The sequence below is a fragment of the Alosa sapidissima genome, chromosome 22 (genome assembly GCF_018492685.1).
Source record: "Alosa sapidissima isolate fAloSap1 chromosome 22, fAloSap1.pri, whole genome shotgun sequence".
NCBI lineage: Eukaryota > Metazoa > Chordata > Actinopteri > Clupeiformes > Clupeidae > Alosa > Alosa sapidissima.
In genome coordinates this window covers 16,194,462-16,211,074 of record NC_055978.1, presented here as the reverse complement: position 1 = coordinate 16,211,074, position 16,613 = coordinate 16,194,462, and the positions used below count along the sequence as shown (strand labels likewise).

The 16,613-nt window shown below is 44.6% G+C and overlaps 2 protein-coding genes across 2 annotated transcripts; both read right to left on the bottom strand.

The window, feature by feature from the left end:
• Positions 1-1,570: 1,570 nt before the first annotated feature.
• myf5 (myogenic factor 5) lies at positions 1,571-5,304 on the bottom strand. The gene is made up of 3 exons (XM_042078777.1): positions 4,649-5,304; positions 2,764-2,839; positions 1,571-2,269 (listed from the first exon to the last, which is right to left on the bottom strand). Exons 1-3 carry the CDS (start codon positions 5,135-5,137, stop codon positions 2,076-2,078), a joined length of 759 nt encoding a protein of 252 aa, XP_041934711.1. The 5' UTR covers positions 5,138-5,304; the 3' UTR covers positions 1,571-2,075.
• A 4,850-nt stretch (positions 5,305-10,154) lies between these two features.
• Positions 10,155-11,474, bottom strand: myf6 (myogenic factor 6). Its single transcript, XM_042078738.1, has 3 exons — positions 10,925-11,474; positions 10,639-10,735; positions 10,155-10,528 (listed from the first exon to the last, which is right to left on the bottom strand). Exons 1-3 carry the CDS (start codon positions 11,438-11,440, stop codon positions 10,413-10,415), a joined length of 729 nt encoding a protein of 242 aa, XP_041934672.1. The 5' UTR covers positions 11,441-11,474; the 3' UTR covers positions 10,155-10,412.
• Positions 11,475-16,613: the final 5,139 nt, after the last annotated feature.

Sequence of the window (16,613 nt, the reverse complement as noted above, 5' to 3'; positions counted from 1 at the left end):
AGAAATGGCAGGTTGTAGTTTATGGTAATTTGTAGGTCTGTGATTTTTGAATCAATTGAACATGGTGCTTAAAGTATACCTATCAAGTCACTGATTTCAACTCCATCTTAAGGAAAGTGACACAATAATCTCAGACTTGCCATCTTACCTGTTTCCTTGACAACACATGTAAAAGGGGCACTTGCTCAGAGGAGATGAATTTAGACCAGTTCAGGGCACTTAAAAACAGTTCAGAGAAGACTTTCTTGGGTCTTGAGGCAGTTGTAATCCAGTCAATATCAGAAATAGGCCAACATTTGGGAGTTAGTTTTAGTGTGCCAAATGGAGTCCTAATCCTCAAAAATCTGAAAGGGACATGTATGTTTTTCTGGATGTAACCTTCGAGACACAATATTGCCCTCTTGTGGCTACAACATTTTACAGCAGCTCAAAAAATTTTTTATACCAAGAGTAGGGTTCTTGCATCAGAGATTTAGCAATTTTACCTTTCTGTTAGGCTTTTAAGTGTACAAAATATTCAAGCTATTAATGCTTTTTCTGTGAAAATATATTTAAAAATATTCATATGGGTCAATATTGTAGACTATAGGCTTATATATTTAGAGTAATTGGACAGCAGAACAGATTTTACTATCTGTCATGTTATCTGATGTCACTGACCTCTGAGAGTGATGTCCCAGGTTTAGCCAGAGAACATTATTTCATCAGCAAGGTTTCATGAAAATGCCTTAGTTATCGGTTATTTTGAGCTATAATCTCAGACAGGTATGCTTGCTATGCCGAAACACAATCTAGTTATGTCAGTCAGCCAGATCCAAAAGGCTAATATTGTGCTGTGTGTACAGTCCTTCCAAATGCAGCAATGCGTTATTTTTGCTCAGAATTGAACACAATTAGCCATACTGTTAATATAGTCCTACGTGGTAACATGGCTACGAATATCAGAATATGTCTGTATGAAATATGTCCAGTTGTCATTTGAAATATTGATTAGTTGTTCGTTCCTGTTTTTCCCCCAAAAGACAACACAGTGGTGAGACAAGACCAAAGAGAAGAAAGGAGAAGAACATCTGAAAAGAATGTGTGAGAGACAGAGGTGCTGGAGCTGTGACAGTGTCAGAACCTGCCATTTGTTCAAAACAATAGCTTTTCAGGGTGTTAATGATGTGCTGCATTTGTTGTTACAAAAGCAAACAGTTCTATAAAGCAAGCTTTCTTTCAACACACATACACACACACATACACGCATGCACGCACACACAATTACAATTACTCTTACACTTTCTCTCTCTCTTTCTCACAAACACTTTTACACACATTCACCTCTTTTTCTCACGACAGCATTCAAGAGCACAGATGGTAAAGAAGCTGAAATAACAGGTGAGTGTTAGTGAGGGTTCTTATGAGCCTATGAGACAATGAGCCTTGCATAGGAATACCAGAAACATTTTTCATTCTTTATTCCCAAAGATCAGCATGAAAGGAATTAATGCAATTATTTAAATACAACTTATTTATAGTTAACAATAAGTGGATGCAAGGCAAGGCATTTTGCCATGAAACACTCAATTAAATATGATACATTTGATACAAAAATGAATACAAATGATTGCCATTTAAAATACATATTTACAATTATATGTACACAGCCTAGATTAATGAGGATACATGGGTGAAGAAGGCCTACTGTCTGACCTTTGGCATTTACAGTGACTTTTAAGATGTACTAGTTTTTCAGTAATAGTGTTTTTAGCGAGAAACTGCTCATTTCATGTTAAGATGTGTGATTTTTTTCACTTTTTTCATTATCCAAAAACCATGACTATCTTTAGTCATGTATTGTACATGACCCCTTCTGAAATTGTTCCATGTGGACGTGTGACTCGGTTATGTCCATCTTGTTTGGCTAGCAGGCTGCAGTCTGCAAGCTGAGACTGGAGAAATTTCCCTCCAGGTTTCAGTCATACAATCCACCCCCCCTCCCCACACACACACACACACACATACACACACACCTCCTCCCACACACACACACACACACACACACATACACATACACAGGCAGACTTCTCCCCTCAAAGCACGTGGTAGACGGGCCTGGCGTTGGAGCTGTCTGGTGTAGCAGGAGGGGAGACGGAGCTGGAGGGCGAGAGGGTAACCGTATCCCTGACGCCCAGAGGGCCCGCGGCATCCACCGTCGAGAGCCGATCCACGATGCTGGACAGGCACTGGAGACTGGACGCGGTGGGGATCCTCTCCATGGAGGCTACTGTGGACGGGACCGAGGGAGAGAGAGAAGGAGAGAGAGAAGAAAGGTCAGGTATCACTGGTGAAGTGGTAGACATGCATGACCAGCACCTTAGAGAGAGGAATCAAATAATTACTCTGATGTAGAAGGAGGAAGAGAGAGAGAGAGAGAGAGAGAGATGAGAGAGATGTGAACAAGAGAGAGAGAGAGAGATGAGAGTAAGAGAGGGAGAGAGAGAAAGCGAGTGAGTGAGAAAGAGGTTGTGAGGGGGAGTGAGAGACAGAGAAAGAAGAAGAGAGAAACTGATAGGGATGGCACAGGAGAAATAGAGAGAAAGAGAGAGGGTATGAGAGAGAAACAGAGAACAGAAAGAAGAGAAAAAGAAGTGATTCTGATTGTTGAGCTGCTATGACCAACTGAAACAGTTGACATACTCTGAACAGTGTAAAGAGAGAGAAGAGAGCTTAAATAATCACTTTAAATAATTCTCTAAATAATTCTCTTAAAACTCTTACCGCTTTGTGCCTCATAGCTGTATGCATTTCCATAATGTGAATTGATCTGTGGCCACACAGGACTGTTGCAGTCAATCTGAATCAGAACAAAGAAACAAGCAAACATCAGTACAAATGCACACCCATCACCAGGCACAGGAGATCTGGAGAGCCAAGCATGACATTTCCTCAGCAGGTGCAAACACACAAACAAACACTAAAACAGTAATAACCAGCCAAAAAAGCAGGCGAGGAGATATTTAGTAGTCCCACACTTTTAGTAGTTTAGTAGTCCCACACTTTTCACCAACGCCCCCAGGTTCGGGGGGTCCAGGCCCCGGCGTGAAAATTCGGCCCTCCTGGCGTGTCCAATCGATTACCAGCAGTGGAAGCCACTCCAGTTTGTGCAAGATGACACTTTTCTGCAAGTAAATCTGCAGAAAATCCTGGCACCGGCCGAGCCCATGCAGTCAGAGAGGAATGCACCGCAGCAGCGCAGCTTTGGCTGCCAGGCTCCACCAAGGTGGATTTTCCAGAGTTTATTAGGCCCATAAAGTGTCCGGTGGTGGGAAAGTCATTACAATATCCGCCCTCCCCGACTACAATAGCCCATGTTTTTGTAAATGAATCTCCACTTGGGCCCACGTTACGAGAACAATGTCCCAGAGCGAATGTTGAAGCTTGTTTATGCCGAATGTTTTCAGTAAAACTATGCAGTGCTACTTATTTCCTAATGCTTTTTAAACGACCAGTTGAAATAATCTTGTAAACACTGCGACCTCTGTTTACTCTGAGTTAAACCCTGGCACTTTTTACAAATCTTTCAATTGTATAAGAGCCTCCAACCATGTCTCAAATGTTTGGTTGGTTGGGCAGTGAAAGTCAACCCTTCAAGTGATCTACTAACATGAAAGATGGTGATGAGGCTACAGGTCCAGACAGATGAAGAAGCAAGCTAAAGGCTAGCAGTAAGGCAATATCTTGGCAGATAAAGAGAGACAGATGTTGTCAGCCATTCGTTCTGCCCATGCTAGGAGACAGAGACAGAGAGAGAGAGAGAGAGAGAGAGAGAGAGAGAAAGCTGAATCACATGGAGGCAGGGGTGAGGGGCTCAGGCAGAGCAAAGTCCAGTGGAAAAGGCCACAGATCACAGGAACACAGGGTCGAAAGGTCGATAAGAATTATGTTTGAACACATTTTGTGTGTAGTCCGACACGAAATCTACTAAAAATGTGCAAACTGCAAATGCATGCAACTGAAAGAGTAAATGCACAGATGTCTCTCGCCTGTGTTACTATAACATCAGTCTGGTAACACAAAAGTTTGAGTATTGACCCCACAGCACTTCAATGCAAATAAGCACATTAAAGATAAACAAAAAGCGTCACACAGAAAAAGGATGTTTCGTACTGAATAGTCAGAAATATGGCACCCATCCCTTCTGTCATACTGAAGCGCGTGTGTTGATTGGCTGGAATTGTTTTTGGCTCGGTCTGAGCCACTGTGTTTGGTTTCCCATTTGCTGAGGGATTACAATCAAGGACTAAACCTTTAAATGACAAATTCACAGGAAAACACAAGACTGTGTACAAACACCAGTGTTTTTTTTTGTAAAAACATTGTTTTTCCACAAAAACACTGAATGAACAGCTATAGAACCATGATGAGCAATAAGGTGAATTTGACAAAACGCATATGTAATTACAATTACGGACTATACCTTTAAATGATGAAGTAACAGGAAAACAGACACCACACAATGACTCCAACACAAGGACAAATGCAACAGCTCTGTCAGCAGCCAAGCTGTGAACGGCAAGAGGGGGCTCTGGGAAACGGAACAAACAGAGCAGAGCCTCTCCACAGGCACGGACAAGGTTTTGGGAAGGCGCTGAGTGACACTCACCATGCTGTCGGAGCAGCTGGACAAGGGGCTGGCTGGCTCCGAGCCGCTCTCCCCCACGCCGCCGGCCACTGCGCCTCCTCCGCTGGGCAGGGCATAGTAGCCCTCCACCTGCTCGTGGAGCAGGTCCTGGAGGCTCTCGATGTACTGGATGGCGTTGCGCAGGATCTCCACCTTGGGCAGCCGCTGGCTGGGGTTGGCCGAGGTGCAGCGGCGCAGCGCCTCGAAGGCATGGTTGACCTTCTTGAGGCGGCGGCGCTCGCGCATGGTGGCGGCGCGCCGGCGGTCCACCGTGCTGGCCTTGCGCTTGCACGCCTTGCAGGCCCACTGCAGGCAGTGGCCCGGCTGGTGCGGCCCGCCGCCGGGCACCCGCACGTGCTCGTCCTCCTCGGAGCCGGCCATCTCACCGCCGCTCGGCCCGAAGTCCAGCTCCTCAGGCGAGGAGGCGCATGCGCTGTCGTAGAACACCTGGGACGAGGAGAAGACATCCATAGCCACTGGCTGCTGACTGGTGCTTGCTGGAGTGGTCAGAAGAGGTAAGAGTAAGGGCTGGGCAGCTGACCGACTGGACTCTGTGCTCCGCGTGTCTGAGGGTCAGTAAAGGAACGAGGAGCCCTGGGAGAGGCTGGGAAGAACTGGGCTGCTCTGGCGTGAGTGGAGTGAGTGATGTGAAGGGGCTGGTGCCATAGGGGCCCCCCTCTTATATATGCCCCTGTGTGGATCCCAGGGCCAACATTGGTCAGATCTAATTACCATGGCCCTCCTGGCCCCGGCCTAGGGTGAGCTCAGCTCCCCGCCCTACCCGCCTGCTTGCCTGCCTGCCTGTCTGCCTGCTTGAACCCCCAACCCCCCCACCCCAGAAAACACCCTGCCGAGTTTCCCACATCTGCAGGTTTTTGCTGTTTCACACACGCTCAAACACACACACACACACACACACACACACTCAAATACATACACACACACACACACTGCTGTGCTATTCTGTTCTTCACTTACTCTGGTATGTCAACATTGTGTTTACACATTTTACTTGGCATATAACATGCATTCTTATGCATACATCAACTTATAATTTACATGGATAAAACTTTCATAAGAGGACACTCATGACATACACTCTTTCAATGATGTGTGACTCATTTTAAATACCTAATGTTACAGCAAGCAAAGAGACAATTATGTGACAAAAATCATGAGATTTTAAGAACCCTACAAAAATGATCTGACCACTCTGCTAAAGCCACTAGCCAAGTGACAACCTGTTGCATAGCCTACATCTTAACATTTCTCATCTAGGTCAGATGCCCTCATCTTATTTTTGAGACTAAAAAGGCAGGGGGTTGTTTCACGTATTAAGGAGTTGCAGACTAATTTTACGGCTGAGACAAACAGCGTTACAGATGCAGGCCAGCTGCAGGGAGAGGTGTAACATTTCATACTTGGCACATCGCGTTGGCATTGCGACTCCTCGTATAGGCTCTAACTGATCATGGAAGGTGTCGGGAGGAAGGCCATACGTGTTTGTTAACGGTCATTAAGTCAGTTACGAAGAAGTTAACAACTGAGTGACAAATGCAGGCTATCCTCGCCTGTTTTTGGCAGATAGGCCTACCTAATTGATATTATCCAATACTATTAAAGACAGATAAATACGTTTTAAAAAACAGACTATGGAATAAACCATGAGTGGCTGTAGCAGTTCTTCATACCTTACCTACCAAATAATACTTTTTTTATTATCATTATTTGTACTAATTAATCTGGTTCAATGTGTGTGATGTCACTAATACGTGCTGTATGTTGACAGCTTACATGGATACAATGCGGATATTTCGCACAACGTGTTAAAACGTTTGGCATCTGCCAGTATGGGAACATCGCGCACCTAACAAAACACTGAGGGTACCTGACACTGAATGACCGTGGAAGTTTGCATTGCGCACAGCTGAAGAAGACATTGCTGGGGCACTGGTCCTCCCAGGCTGTTGCAGTGATCAAAGGCAATTAGCTGTGAAAAGCACAGCACAGGCAACGAGAAAACCTGCCAGCATTCGATAATTGAACCCACTCAAAGAGATTGCTCAAGCACATGTCATCACCGTGAATACATCATCCACGGGCGCACTTCAGCCGAATGCGCAACATTGCAGTCTTGGGAGTTGCAGAACAAGTTGCCTCCCTTGGGAATCCGGCGGAGTTTGTTTTCCCTCACTGTTATTGAAGTGGTAGGCTAATATCGCGGGTCAGGGCCCGTGTTAAGTGCAAGGCAGTCAGAGATCTCCATGAGATTCTCCTTAGTGGTTCAACCATTTGGATACTTTTATAACTAAGCACATCATTTTACATATTTGTACTACCAGAAATTGTCTCAAAATGTTACTGCACGCAAAGTATGAGATTGTAAAGTTTGAAAAGCAGGCCTATGTAAAGGACAAAGTATGAAATGTGAGCTACATGTGCCTGCTTACTAGCCTACTACAAGTATAAAATATAGCAATAGCTAAATGGAATACATGTGAATCTTAGGAAACATTACATCTCTCTACAAAGTGTCAGGGTTATGTCATTATTGGTGGTCTACAACACACTTTTATTGGTTTTGCTAAAATAATTTAACACAACATTCAACAACAGTCTATTGTTATTTATGTAGTCTAATTTCCTGTGTAATTTAACTCCAGTCTGCCCAAGACACAGACAACCCTGTTCCAAATGGGCAGATCATATCACATGATCAGATGGTTTGACTGGCAACAGCACTTGTCTGGCAACGAATAAGAGCATGCTGCCAACTACAAAGTTGTAGGGAATCATTTTGTGGCAGCAGGATATTCTAGGAAACGCCGATAAATCACAGCCTCACTCATCCTTTGCATTTCTCTTTTCATCGGGCTTAGCTGCTTAGATGGCGTTTTTTCTCTCCGAAATTCAGAACCTCTTTGGTGAATTTGTTGTGGGGATTTCCGACTTTTCTGGCAGAAAAACACATAATGCCCTACTGTGTGATCCCATGTTATTTACAAAAAAAATCAAAAAGATAATATGGTAGACTTGATCAGAATGTAAAACCTTTTTTTCATCATTTCTGTATTCAGAGTATTTGTGAAACATGATATGCTAAAACAGCTCTCTGATCTGGGGTGGATAAGACCGTCTATAGTCTGCTGAACTGAAAGTTGACAAATGCACAGCTAAGTTACATCAAAAGATCCCCCAGATGATCAGGCCAGATGTCTACACATAGTAATTGGAAGTCTCTCCCACTTGAAAGGATCCCCATTGACTTAGACCAAAGGAGAGATATGGGCACACATAAGACCATAAATAAACAGCAAATCTATGAGCTGATTGAATTTGTGTGTTTGAAAGGCTTGGAGCCCTCGAGAAGAAGTGTTGAGGTGGGAATTGAGAGCCATTATCTCACACATACAATTTTACCGGTCAGAGCCCATTAAAAGAACATTCTAGAAAGTGATATCCCCTTTCAGTCTGGGCTCTGGAAGGGAAAATAAGATGGTCTGCTTTGAAGAATACTTACGATATGATATACCTTATCACTAGCCACCAGGGCATGCTAAGAATGCTTATAAACTCACACCCCAGGAAAAGATTAACTGACTGGCCATTTTGGTTTTCGAGGTTTTTGTTTTAGGCATTAGAAGAGATTATTTGTGTGCGTGTGTGCATTTTTGCATTTGTGTGTGTGTGTGTGTTTGTGTGAGCGTGTGTGTGTGTGTGGTGTGTGTGCACGCGTGTGTGTTTGTGTGTGTGCGTGTGCGTGCATGTATTGGAAATGGCCCGTATCTGCTGTAAATTCTTTGTTTTTTTTAACTCAAACTTAACTGAAATATTATTACACATATCCAGTCTACAGAGAAGGATGAAATCACATTACTTCTGTCCCAACTAATGTCAGCCTTAAAGTAATTTGCACAGATTCATTATTTACAAATCTCACTTGTCCATTTGGTATTCAGTGAACATGGACTTATATTGTACAATTTATTTAATTTTAAATGGTATTGGATTCCACTGAGCCAAACCTTCCTAGTGTTACTGAGCTATTTCTCAGGGTAATGTAGTTGCTGTTTACAATGTAAAATGCCAAGGTGCCCTACTTTGACAGTCTAAGATTAATCATGTTGTCTAAATTTTGTGTTAGCATGGGGCTTTCCCTTTGGGGATCAATAAAGTATCTATCTATCTACCTATCTTGTGTGGTTGGCAGTGGGGTGCAGATGATTGTATGTGTCTGTTTGTGTGCTTGTTTTGGGTGTGTGCAGATGCATGTGTGTGTGTGTGTGTGTGTGTGTGTGTGAAAGTGTGTGTGTGTGTGTGTGTGTGTGTGTGTGTGTGTGTGTGTGTGTGTGTGTGTGTGTGTGTTTTGGGTGTCAGGCTGAGGGATGGGTCAGACAGAGGGGTCAGGGCAGGCAGTGTGTGTCAAGCCAAGATATCTGAGAATTGACAGACAACATTCTCTGGAAGACAACGGTGCATGAAGACACACACACACACAAACACACACATGTCCCATTGCCCAATATGAACCTCAGCATCCCCTAAACACACACACACACACATACAGAGAGAGAGACACACACACACATACATGTCCTGTCTCCCAATATGGACCCGACGGCACTTACAAACACACACACACACACACACACACACACACACACACACACACACACACACACACAGAGAGGCACACACACATAGCTCCCATGGCTCTCTTCAGAAGCCCCAGTTATCAAATCAGATGCTCCACATGCTGAGAAGTATGACTAGAGCCGGTGAGCGCTGTCTCCAAAAGTGGTGGGTGGGAAAGTCATTATGATCTTTAATCATGCGTACGGCACGGGATTCATGATGGGGCTTTACACCATATTCTCCTGACCAAGTTTCCATCTCCTGATCGGGAGATTTAAAAAAAGGCACCGTGGCTTTAGGGGGAACTAAATTTACAGCATGGCAGGCCAGGGGCACTCCATATACCAGCTGGAACAATGAAGAACTGCCAAGAGGTGCTATTTCGAGGCCAGGACTCTACAGCCTTTTAATACTTGTAAATCTAAAGGAAGTGGTGGCTTGGAGCCGAGGGTCAACCAAATCAGTGTTCTTTGGCCAAGACAACAGGTTACTGAGTACATTAGGGCTTTCAAATATTGAGAGGTGGGGGCTCGATAATCTAGGACTGAATTAATTTCTTACATGAGGTATGTGAAATTATGGTCATCAGCTACTAACAGTAGGCAGTAGTATGTGGTAGTTCAAGTAAACAATTCAGAGACCATCAATTTTGAATAAAAACGTCAATATAGTAAACAGGCTACATGCAAATATTGGAAAGTATACTAAATGTGTGTTAACATGTTTTGGAACCAATAACATTGAATGTCATAAGCTAATAAACCATGTTTAAAATGATCAAGTGACAACAATCCTTGAAATAAACAAACATACAAAAAGATAGGCAAAGACAATGCCCTTTTGGCAATTTATTGTCTAATCATTTTTGGATTTTCGGTATAAATAAAAATAAATTACATTATTCTTAAAATATAAAATATTTACAGTAATCAAACTTTCATTTAAAAACAATACACAGTGATACTAGTAATGACAAAAAAATCCTGGAATATCAGTTTAGCAATTCTGGTCGGGATCAAATGGTGGAGAAATTCAATGAACCAAGACACCGTAAGCCACTCTTCTGATTAAAGAAAACACGTGGAAATAAGTTAGTTAAAAAATGTATTGTTCATTTTTCCAAGACATCTTCAGTGAAATTGTTTTTCGTCTCTTCGTTTGAAATACTGTCAACAATCGAAGAAAGGCGCCGAAGACTACTTGATCCAGAGGAATCAACAGCATTGCCTGAAAGAGTTAAAAATAAAAGAAAAACACAAGGGTCAGGGATCTAAAGAACTTGCAGTAGCCTAGTTGGCTTGTATTTTATTGTTTATCTACCTTCAAACATCACTAACCTTCTCTATGACTCGTCATTGGTGCATTAGAATGGTCACTGTCGCCGTTCTGCCAATTTTGACAGTTTTTTTTCCAATTATGTTCATTGCAGGCCATCTAAATAAACAGACATAGCTTCAGAAACTAGTGTGTGTTAGAAGAGGATATGTCCCCTTTAATGTTATGGCATACATATAATTCAGTATGTTGTACAATTATTGCCTGGATGGAGTGTCAATAATTATTAACTCCCATGGGCAGCACACTTGCGCGCACACGATGGCGCGCTGTGTTCCTGATGCTTACATGTTCTTTGATGTTATAAGTGTACGGTTCGTTCCCCGACGTTTTCTCCTGCTCATCCAGTGTGTGCAAGAGGTCCTGCAATTTTTCAATGTAGTTTATGGCGCTGCGTAAAATCTCAACTTTTGGCAAGCGTTGGTTAGGATTAGCCACAGTCTTTTTTTTCAAAGCGTCAAATGCTTCGTTGATTTTCTTAAGCCGCCTTCTTTCACGTAGTGTGGCCGCTTTGCGCCTGTCTGTCGGGGCAGCCTTTCTTTTACAAATTTTGCACGCCCAAATGAGGCACTGACCCTCGCAATGCCCCTGAAGCCGCGGCGGCACTAAAACGTGCTCCTCTTCACTGCTATCTTCTCCGTTTTCCGACGGCACTTGGTCTTGTGCCTGTGACAATGGGCTATCATTCCCTGGGTACAGAGGCGACACTACGGTCATGTCCAAGTGTTGCAGCGATCCATGGTCTCCGTCTAGGTAACGCAACTCGTTGAAAAAATAAGTGTTGGTCTCGAAAAGGTCCATCATATTGTTGTAACATGGAGCAGCTAGTGTTTTGACAGGAAGACTCTGTCCATGGCATTTAAATAGCCCAGTGACACAAGTACCAAGGCTTTAAATATAGAATGTGAAACTCTATCCCTATCTTAGCTGTCGCAGTGCATCAAACTTTTTTTCAATGGGTCTTTACTATCACTGGAGTTTGTGTAGAAAATAAATGAGCGTTAACACCTCCCAATGAAAGTTGAAACGTCACTTCAAACTTATGACAGGTGCTTTCAATATCTGTTTCACATTGAAATGGCAACATACTGTATCTTTGGCGCTGCTTCTCATCTAGCGAGTCCACTGTCAGTTTGATCTACAGTGTCCTGTGTTGGGAGCTAAAATATGTACACATCTTTGTATTTTAACTGTTTCTATCTGGAAATATTTCAAATCACACATCCCATCATGAAACAATGGTGGTGTGGACTTAGCCAACATCAATCAATTAAATATAACATGGGCTACATTTTTTTTTTATATAAAAAATGAATCAAAGTTGTTTGCTTGTTTAGGACTCATATTTCCACACTTGTTGTGACTCATCTTATACCTCCTTGAAATCAACCCCTCTTTCCTTGTGATGAAAACACAAGCTGTTGCAATTGTAGCTGGTGACATTTCCCGTCATAAATAGACAGGAATGTGCACTGTCAAAACGACTTTGAAAACTTGCGCATGTGTGGCAGAAATAGCCTTGAGGCTCATTCATCTTATATTCATATAATAGATGAAAGCCTTCTTTGAGGGGTTGTGTGGCCTTTGGCATTTTACACATGGTCTCCCTTGAATGTTTTTACTGTGGGATGCAAGTTATAAAGCCTTCTTGTCAAGTGTTGCTTACCAGTAAGTTTGTCAGGCAAAAAATATCTCATTGTTTGAATATTGAATATGTTACACAATTCAAGGTCACTTCAGCAGCTTGATTGTTTGAAGATTGAATATGTTAACGCCTATTGTATGATTGTAATATAAACGGGGGAAATTTTTTACACAGCGTATGCTACTGAATGTTAGGACTATAGTGTATGTTAGGACTAGTGAATGTTAGGACTAATGTGTGTCTGCTACTGAATTTTAGTAGTCTACTAATAAGTACATCACATATAGGATATGGAATAGTTTATCTACTGAATCGCTCTGAATTCATGTCGGTCCAGGAGAGCATGCGTGGACATCATGGGGCTGGCCATATAATCTGCTCTGGCTGCTGCTTTGTTGACATAGCCGATGGTCAGTCTGCGCCTCTCCTTGTGTAATCCGAAGGCCCGATGCTGCCAGATAGACAAGGGGGCTCCTTCTCCTGTTACAGAGCCAAGGCTGAGGGCTGAGGGGATTGTGGGCTACTTTCTTGAAAAGTCTCAAACTCCTGAGGAGTGTCTCCAAGACAGCTCATCCCACCGGTGAGTGCTATTACTAACCACTGACAGGCCCGTGCCTTTTGTGACACTGACACCAGCAGGTCCAATGATGATGTGTCCTGTCAGTCACGAAGGGACAAAATCCGTCCTGAAGGTTACTTTAACACAGAGAGCTGTGTGCACTCCACACAGAGCCACACACACATGTCCTGTCTCCCGATATGGACCCCAGTGGCCCTTACACACACACACACACACACACACACACACACACACACACACAACCCCTAGCCCTTTCTCTCTCTCTCTCTCTCTCTCTCTCTCTCTCTCTCTCTCAGTGCCTGTAAACCCACACCGGTGCCGTCAGTAAGTGAGCGTGGTTGTGAGGGGAGGGTGGACCGTTTCTAATCATGGGGGTTTCATTGATAATTCCCCAAATACTCCTATACCGAGGGAGGCAGCTGGGTCCGCAGTCCGGTGTGTGTGTGAGTGTGTGTGTGTGTGGGGGGGGGGTGGACAGTTTACACCACCTCTGGCCTGGCCTCCTCTCAGCTCCACTCATTTTTGTCTGCACCGGAACCCCACACACACCTCCACGCACGCACACACACACATACACACACACACACACACACACACTTCACTTGACCCCAGGGATTCAATGTAGACATGGAACGCCTTTCCAACAGACAGTGTCCATCCGTCCACTGGTAATGTGAGTGAGTGAGTGAGTGGATGCATGGGCGGATGGATGAACAAGAGCATGACCAATTGGACGTGTGTGTGTGTGTTTGTGTTTGTGTGTGTATTTCTGTCTGTCTCTGGATCTGTATTGTGTGTGTGTGTGTGTGTGTGTGTGTGTGTGTGTCCAAGATTCACCATTTAAATTATGAAATGCGGTATTCTCCAATTAAATTATATCCAGTAAACACCACTTGAATGACGATGCCCTTTAAATGAGCGAGTGAATGGGATCCTGTGGCTACTCTCCTTGACCACGCTGGTGTCCTGACCCTCTTCTCCTCCTCCTCCTTCTTCTCCTTCTGCTCCTCTCCCCACAGGCCCACTGCGTGTCGGGCCAGAGTCGATAAATCTCTCCGCGTGTCAAGGGGCTGACGCCTCAGCTGTCAGAGGGAATCATGGCGCTCCCTGCCAAGAAACATGAAGTGCTGGCCACAAGCGCGCAAGCCAAGCCATCACCCGCCCGCCCGTGGCCCAAGCAAATCCACTCGGAATTCTGGGATAGCCACGCAAGTGAGCAGGCGGGCCGAGCGAGCGAGCGAGTGAGCGCGGGGCTGATGAACTCTTGGCATGCTGTAAGCCACACCAGACCGCAGATGACAGGAAACTCGAGTCAAATCATTTTGAAATTTCATTTACAGCATATATAGCTAGCCGCTGGTGCTCTTACTCATCGTGGCTTCCAAATAGCATCAAACTCTCTGTACACACCCATGTCTGTTTTTTTTGCACAGCCAATGGAAACGCATATAGGGCATGCTCTGGCGAGGAGATAATTTGTCAACTAATGACAATGTATATAATTACATAGTATAACATACTAATGTATGTAATTTAGGTTCATCCTCAGATAACCCTCCCTGTTCTTGTGTTCTTGTACAAGTTGTGTATTTCAGGAAGCGAACGATCACCCTTAATGGAATTTATAGACAGCCATACTTTGGAGTGGAGACTTTCTTACATGTGTGGACCGGCTGTTTCTTCGATGGCACACACTCTCTCAACACACACACATCTCTGAAGTGTGTCTTCTTGGTGAGTTGGGGCTGCTGAAGTGACCTTGAATTGTGTGGCATGCCTGCGTATTTCTCTTATGTAATGATACCAATGAGCCGAGTATTAGTGTCCTCGGAGTGCAAGGTTAGGGGGGAGCGTTAGCACAGCGTTAAAAATACACATGACAATACCCCTAGCCAGGCACACACGCATTCCAGCTAATGTGGAAATTTACAAGCTATCTGTGCTGGGGTCAATGGACAGCTAAGGTGAAGACTTTCCAATTGCTCTCTCTCTCTCTCTCTCTCTCTCTCTCTCTCTCTCTACCTTTCTATGCCTTTCTCTATCCCTGTTCTCTCCCTCTTTGTTTCTATCCATCTAATCTATTTTTATTCCCTCTCTCCAATTCCCCCATTTTTTTTCTTTTTCTCCTCTCTTTAACCATTCACATCTTTCTCTCTCTCCCTCTCTCTGGTTGTTACTGCGCGGTCAGGGCATTAACAAGACGTTTTCACAGGGTGTCAGGCGGAGCGGGAGAGGGTGGAGAGGGTGGAGAGGGGCCACTGAGAGCGACAGTGCTGACACCAGGGTCATAAACAAGGCCTGAAAATGAACATGAAGTACGATCCTTACAGCCCCCCCCCCCCCCCCCACCCCATCTTCCTCCTCCTCCTCTCCTCTATGTCCGGCCTGGAACTCTGTCTTCATCCCATGGGGGCGTTCGGAGAGTCGCTGGCCCCCTCGACTAGAAGCGAAGCTGCGATCCGCCGTGATATGCCATGACCGTCACACCTTGGCCCCCCCACCTGGGTTTCAACCCGGGCCGATAGGAGGTTAATTACCCCTCGTCATGGCTTCGATGACAGTGCCCCCACCTGGGTTGTGACCCTTTTGACCTCTGCGGGTCATGGAGGGTTGTGCCCTCGTGGCTAAAACACTGAGCTCTCCCTTGGCCTCAGTTTCGAGGTCTATCTTAGCACCTCGATGGTGAAGAAGTGGCGAATTAGCAAAAATGACACAGGTTATCCTATAGTGTCCAAACCACACTTCAGCATGTTCTCGGGGAGAAAACCTGATGGATTTGCGTAATAAACTTTCAAACATATTTGTGGTCAAGATTGTATCTGCACACTTTAATATGCATGTAATATATGTTTTTGGTCAGACTTTCTTACCTTATCAGTTTGCTCTTTTTAAACTTCAGCATTTCATTAAGCCAGTTACTGGATGAGCGATGTGTTTTGTCCTTCTTATTGGTTAACAAAGCATAAAATGAACAAAGATGATCTGAGGCTGAAAAACTCTCCCATCAGAAATGTGCAATAACTAGTTCACAAAACCACTGAAAATGAGAGTTTTACCATGAAACACCATGCTTCCCTTCAGAGACTCTCTAAGCGCCCAATGCAGTTCTACCACAAGGCCATGTTTGCCCTTTGTCCCTTCCAAGACCCAGGAGGCGAAGGAGCCCTTAGATCTAAAGTTTCATCTGGGGGGCATCAAAGGGCCTCCACGCGGCCAGAGATCCACCAGCGCCCTGGCCGGCGGTCCCCAGAGCGGCCCACTTAAGCCTACACAAACACGGGGCCCTATCGGCCTCCCCAAGCCCAGTCAGAGGGCAGCGACTGGGCCGGCCAGCCAGGCTCCTGCTGCCTCTGTGATAGCATCTCCCCACTCCTCCTCCGCCTCCTCCCCGCACGGTCCCTCAGCTCCGATGACCACTGGTCTGGGTCCGGAGCAGACGGTAGGGGTGAGATTGAGGGAGTGAGGGTTTTTCTTTGGTGGTGTTGGTGGTGGAGACACAGGGCATTTCCAAATGCAAAGCAAACAAGAGATAACAGCGGCCTCTGTTTCACTTTTATCCTTGTCTGTGAGTATCTTTTTCTCCCTCTCTCTCTCTTTCTCTCTCTCTCACTCTCTCTCTCTCACTCTCTCTCTGTCTGTTTGTCCCTCCATCCCCTCTATCATCACCATCATCGGCATCATCATCACCATCTCCATTGTCATTGTCATCAGGAGCATCACAAGCAACAGCAGTTCAAACTAGAGGTTTTAGG

What these genes read in the sequence shown, in the direction of transcription:
- myf5 (XM_042078777.1), bottom strand. Translation starts at nt 5,137, where the DNA reads ATGGATGTCTTCTCCTCGTCCCAGGTGTTCTACGACAGCGCATGCGCC. An exon ending in CCAGCTGCTCCGACAGCATG is followed by an intron (nt 2,840 to 4,648) that starts GTGAGTGTCACT and finishes GTTCTGATTCAG; the next exon opens with ATTGACTGCAACAGTCCTGT. An exon ending in CAGCTATGAGGCACAAAGCG is followed by an intron (nt 2,270 to 2,763) that starts GTAAGAGTTTTA and finishes TCCCGTCCACAG; the next exon opens with TAGCCTCCATGGAGAGGATC.
- myf6 (XM_042078738.1), bottom strand. Translation starts at nt 11,440, where the DNA reads ATGATGGACCTTTTCGAGACCAACACTTATTTTTTCAACGAGTTGCGT. An exon ending in CTTATAACATCAAAGAACAT is followed by an intron (nt 10,736 to 10,924) that starts GTAAGCATCAGG and finishes CTGTTTATTTAG; the next exon opens with ATGGCCTGCAATGAACATAA. An exon ending in AATGACGAGTCATAGAGAAG is followed by an intron (nt 10,529 to 10,638) that starts GTTAGTGATGTT and finishes TAACTCTTTCAG; the next exon opens with GCAATGCTGTTGATTCCTCT.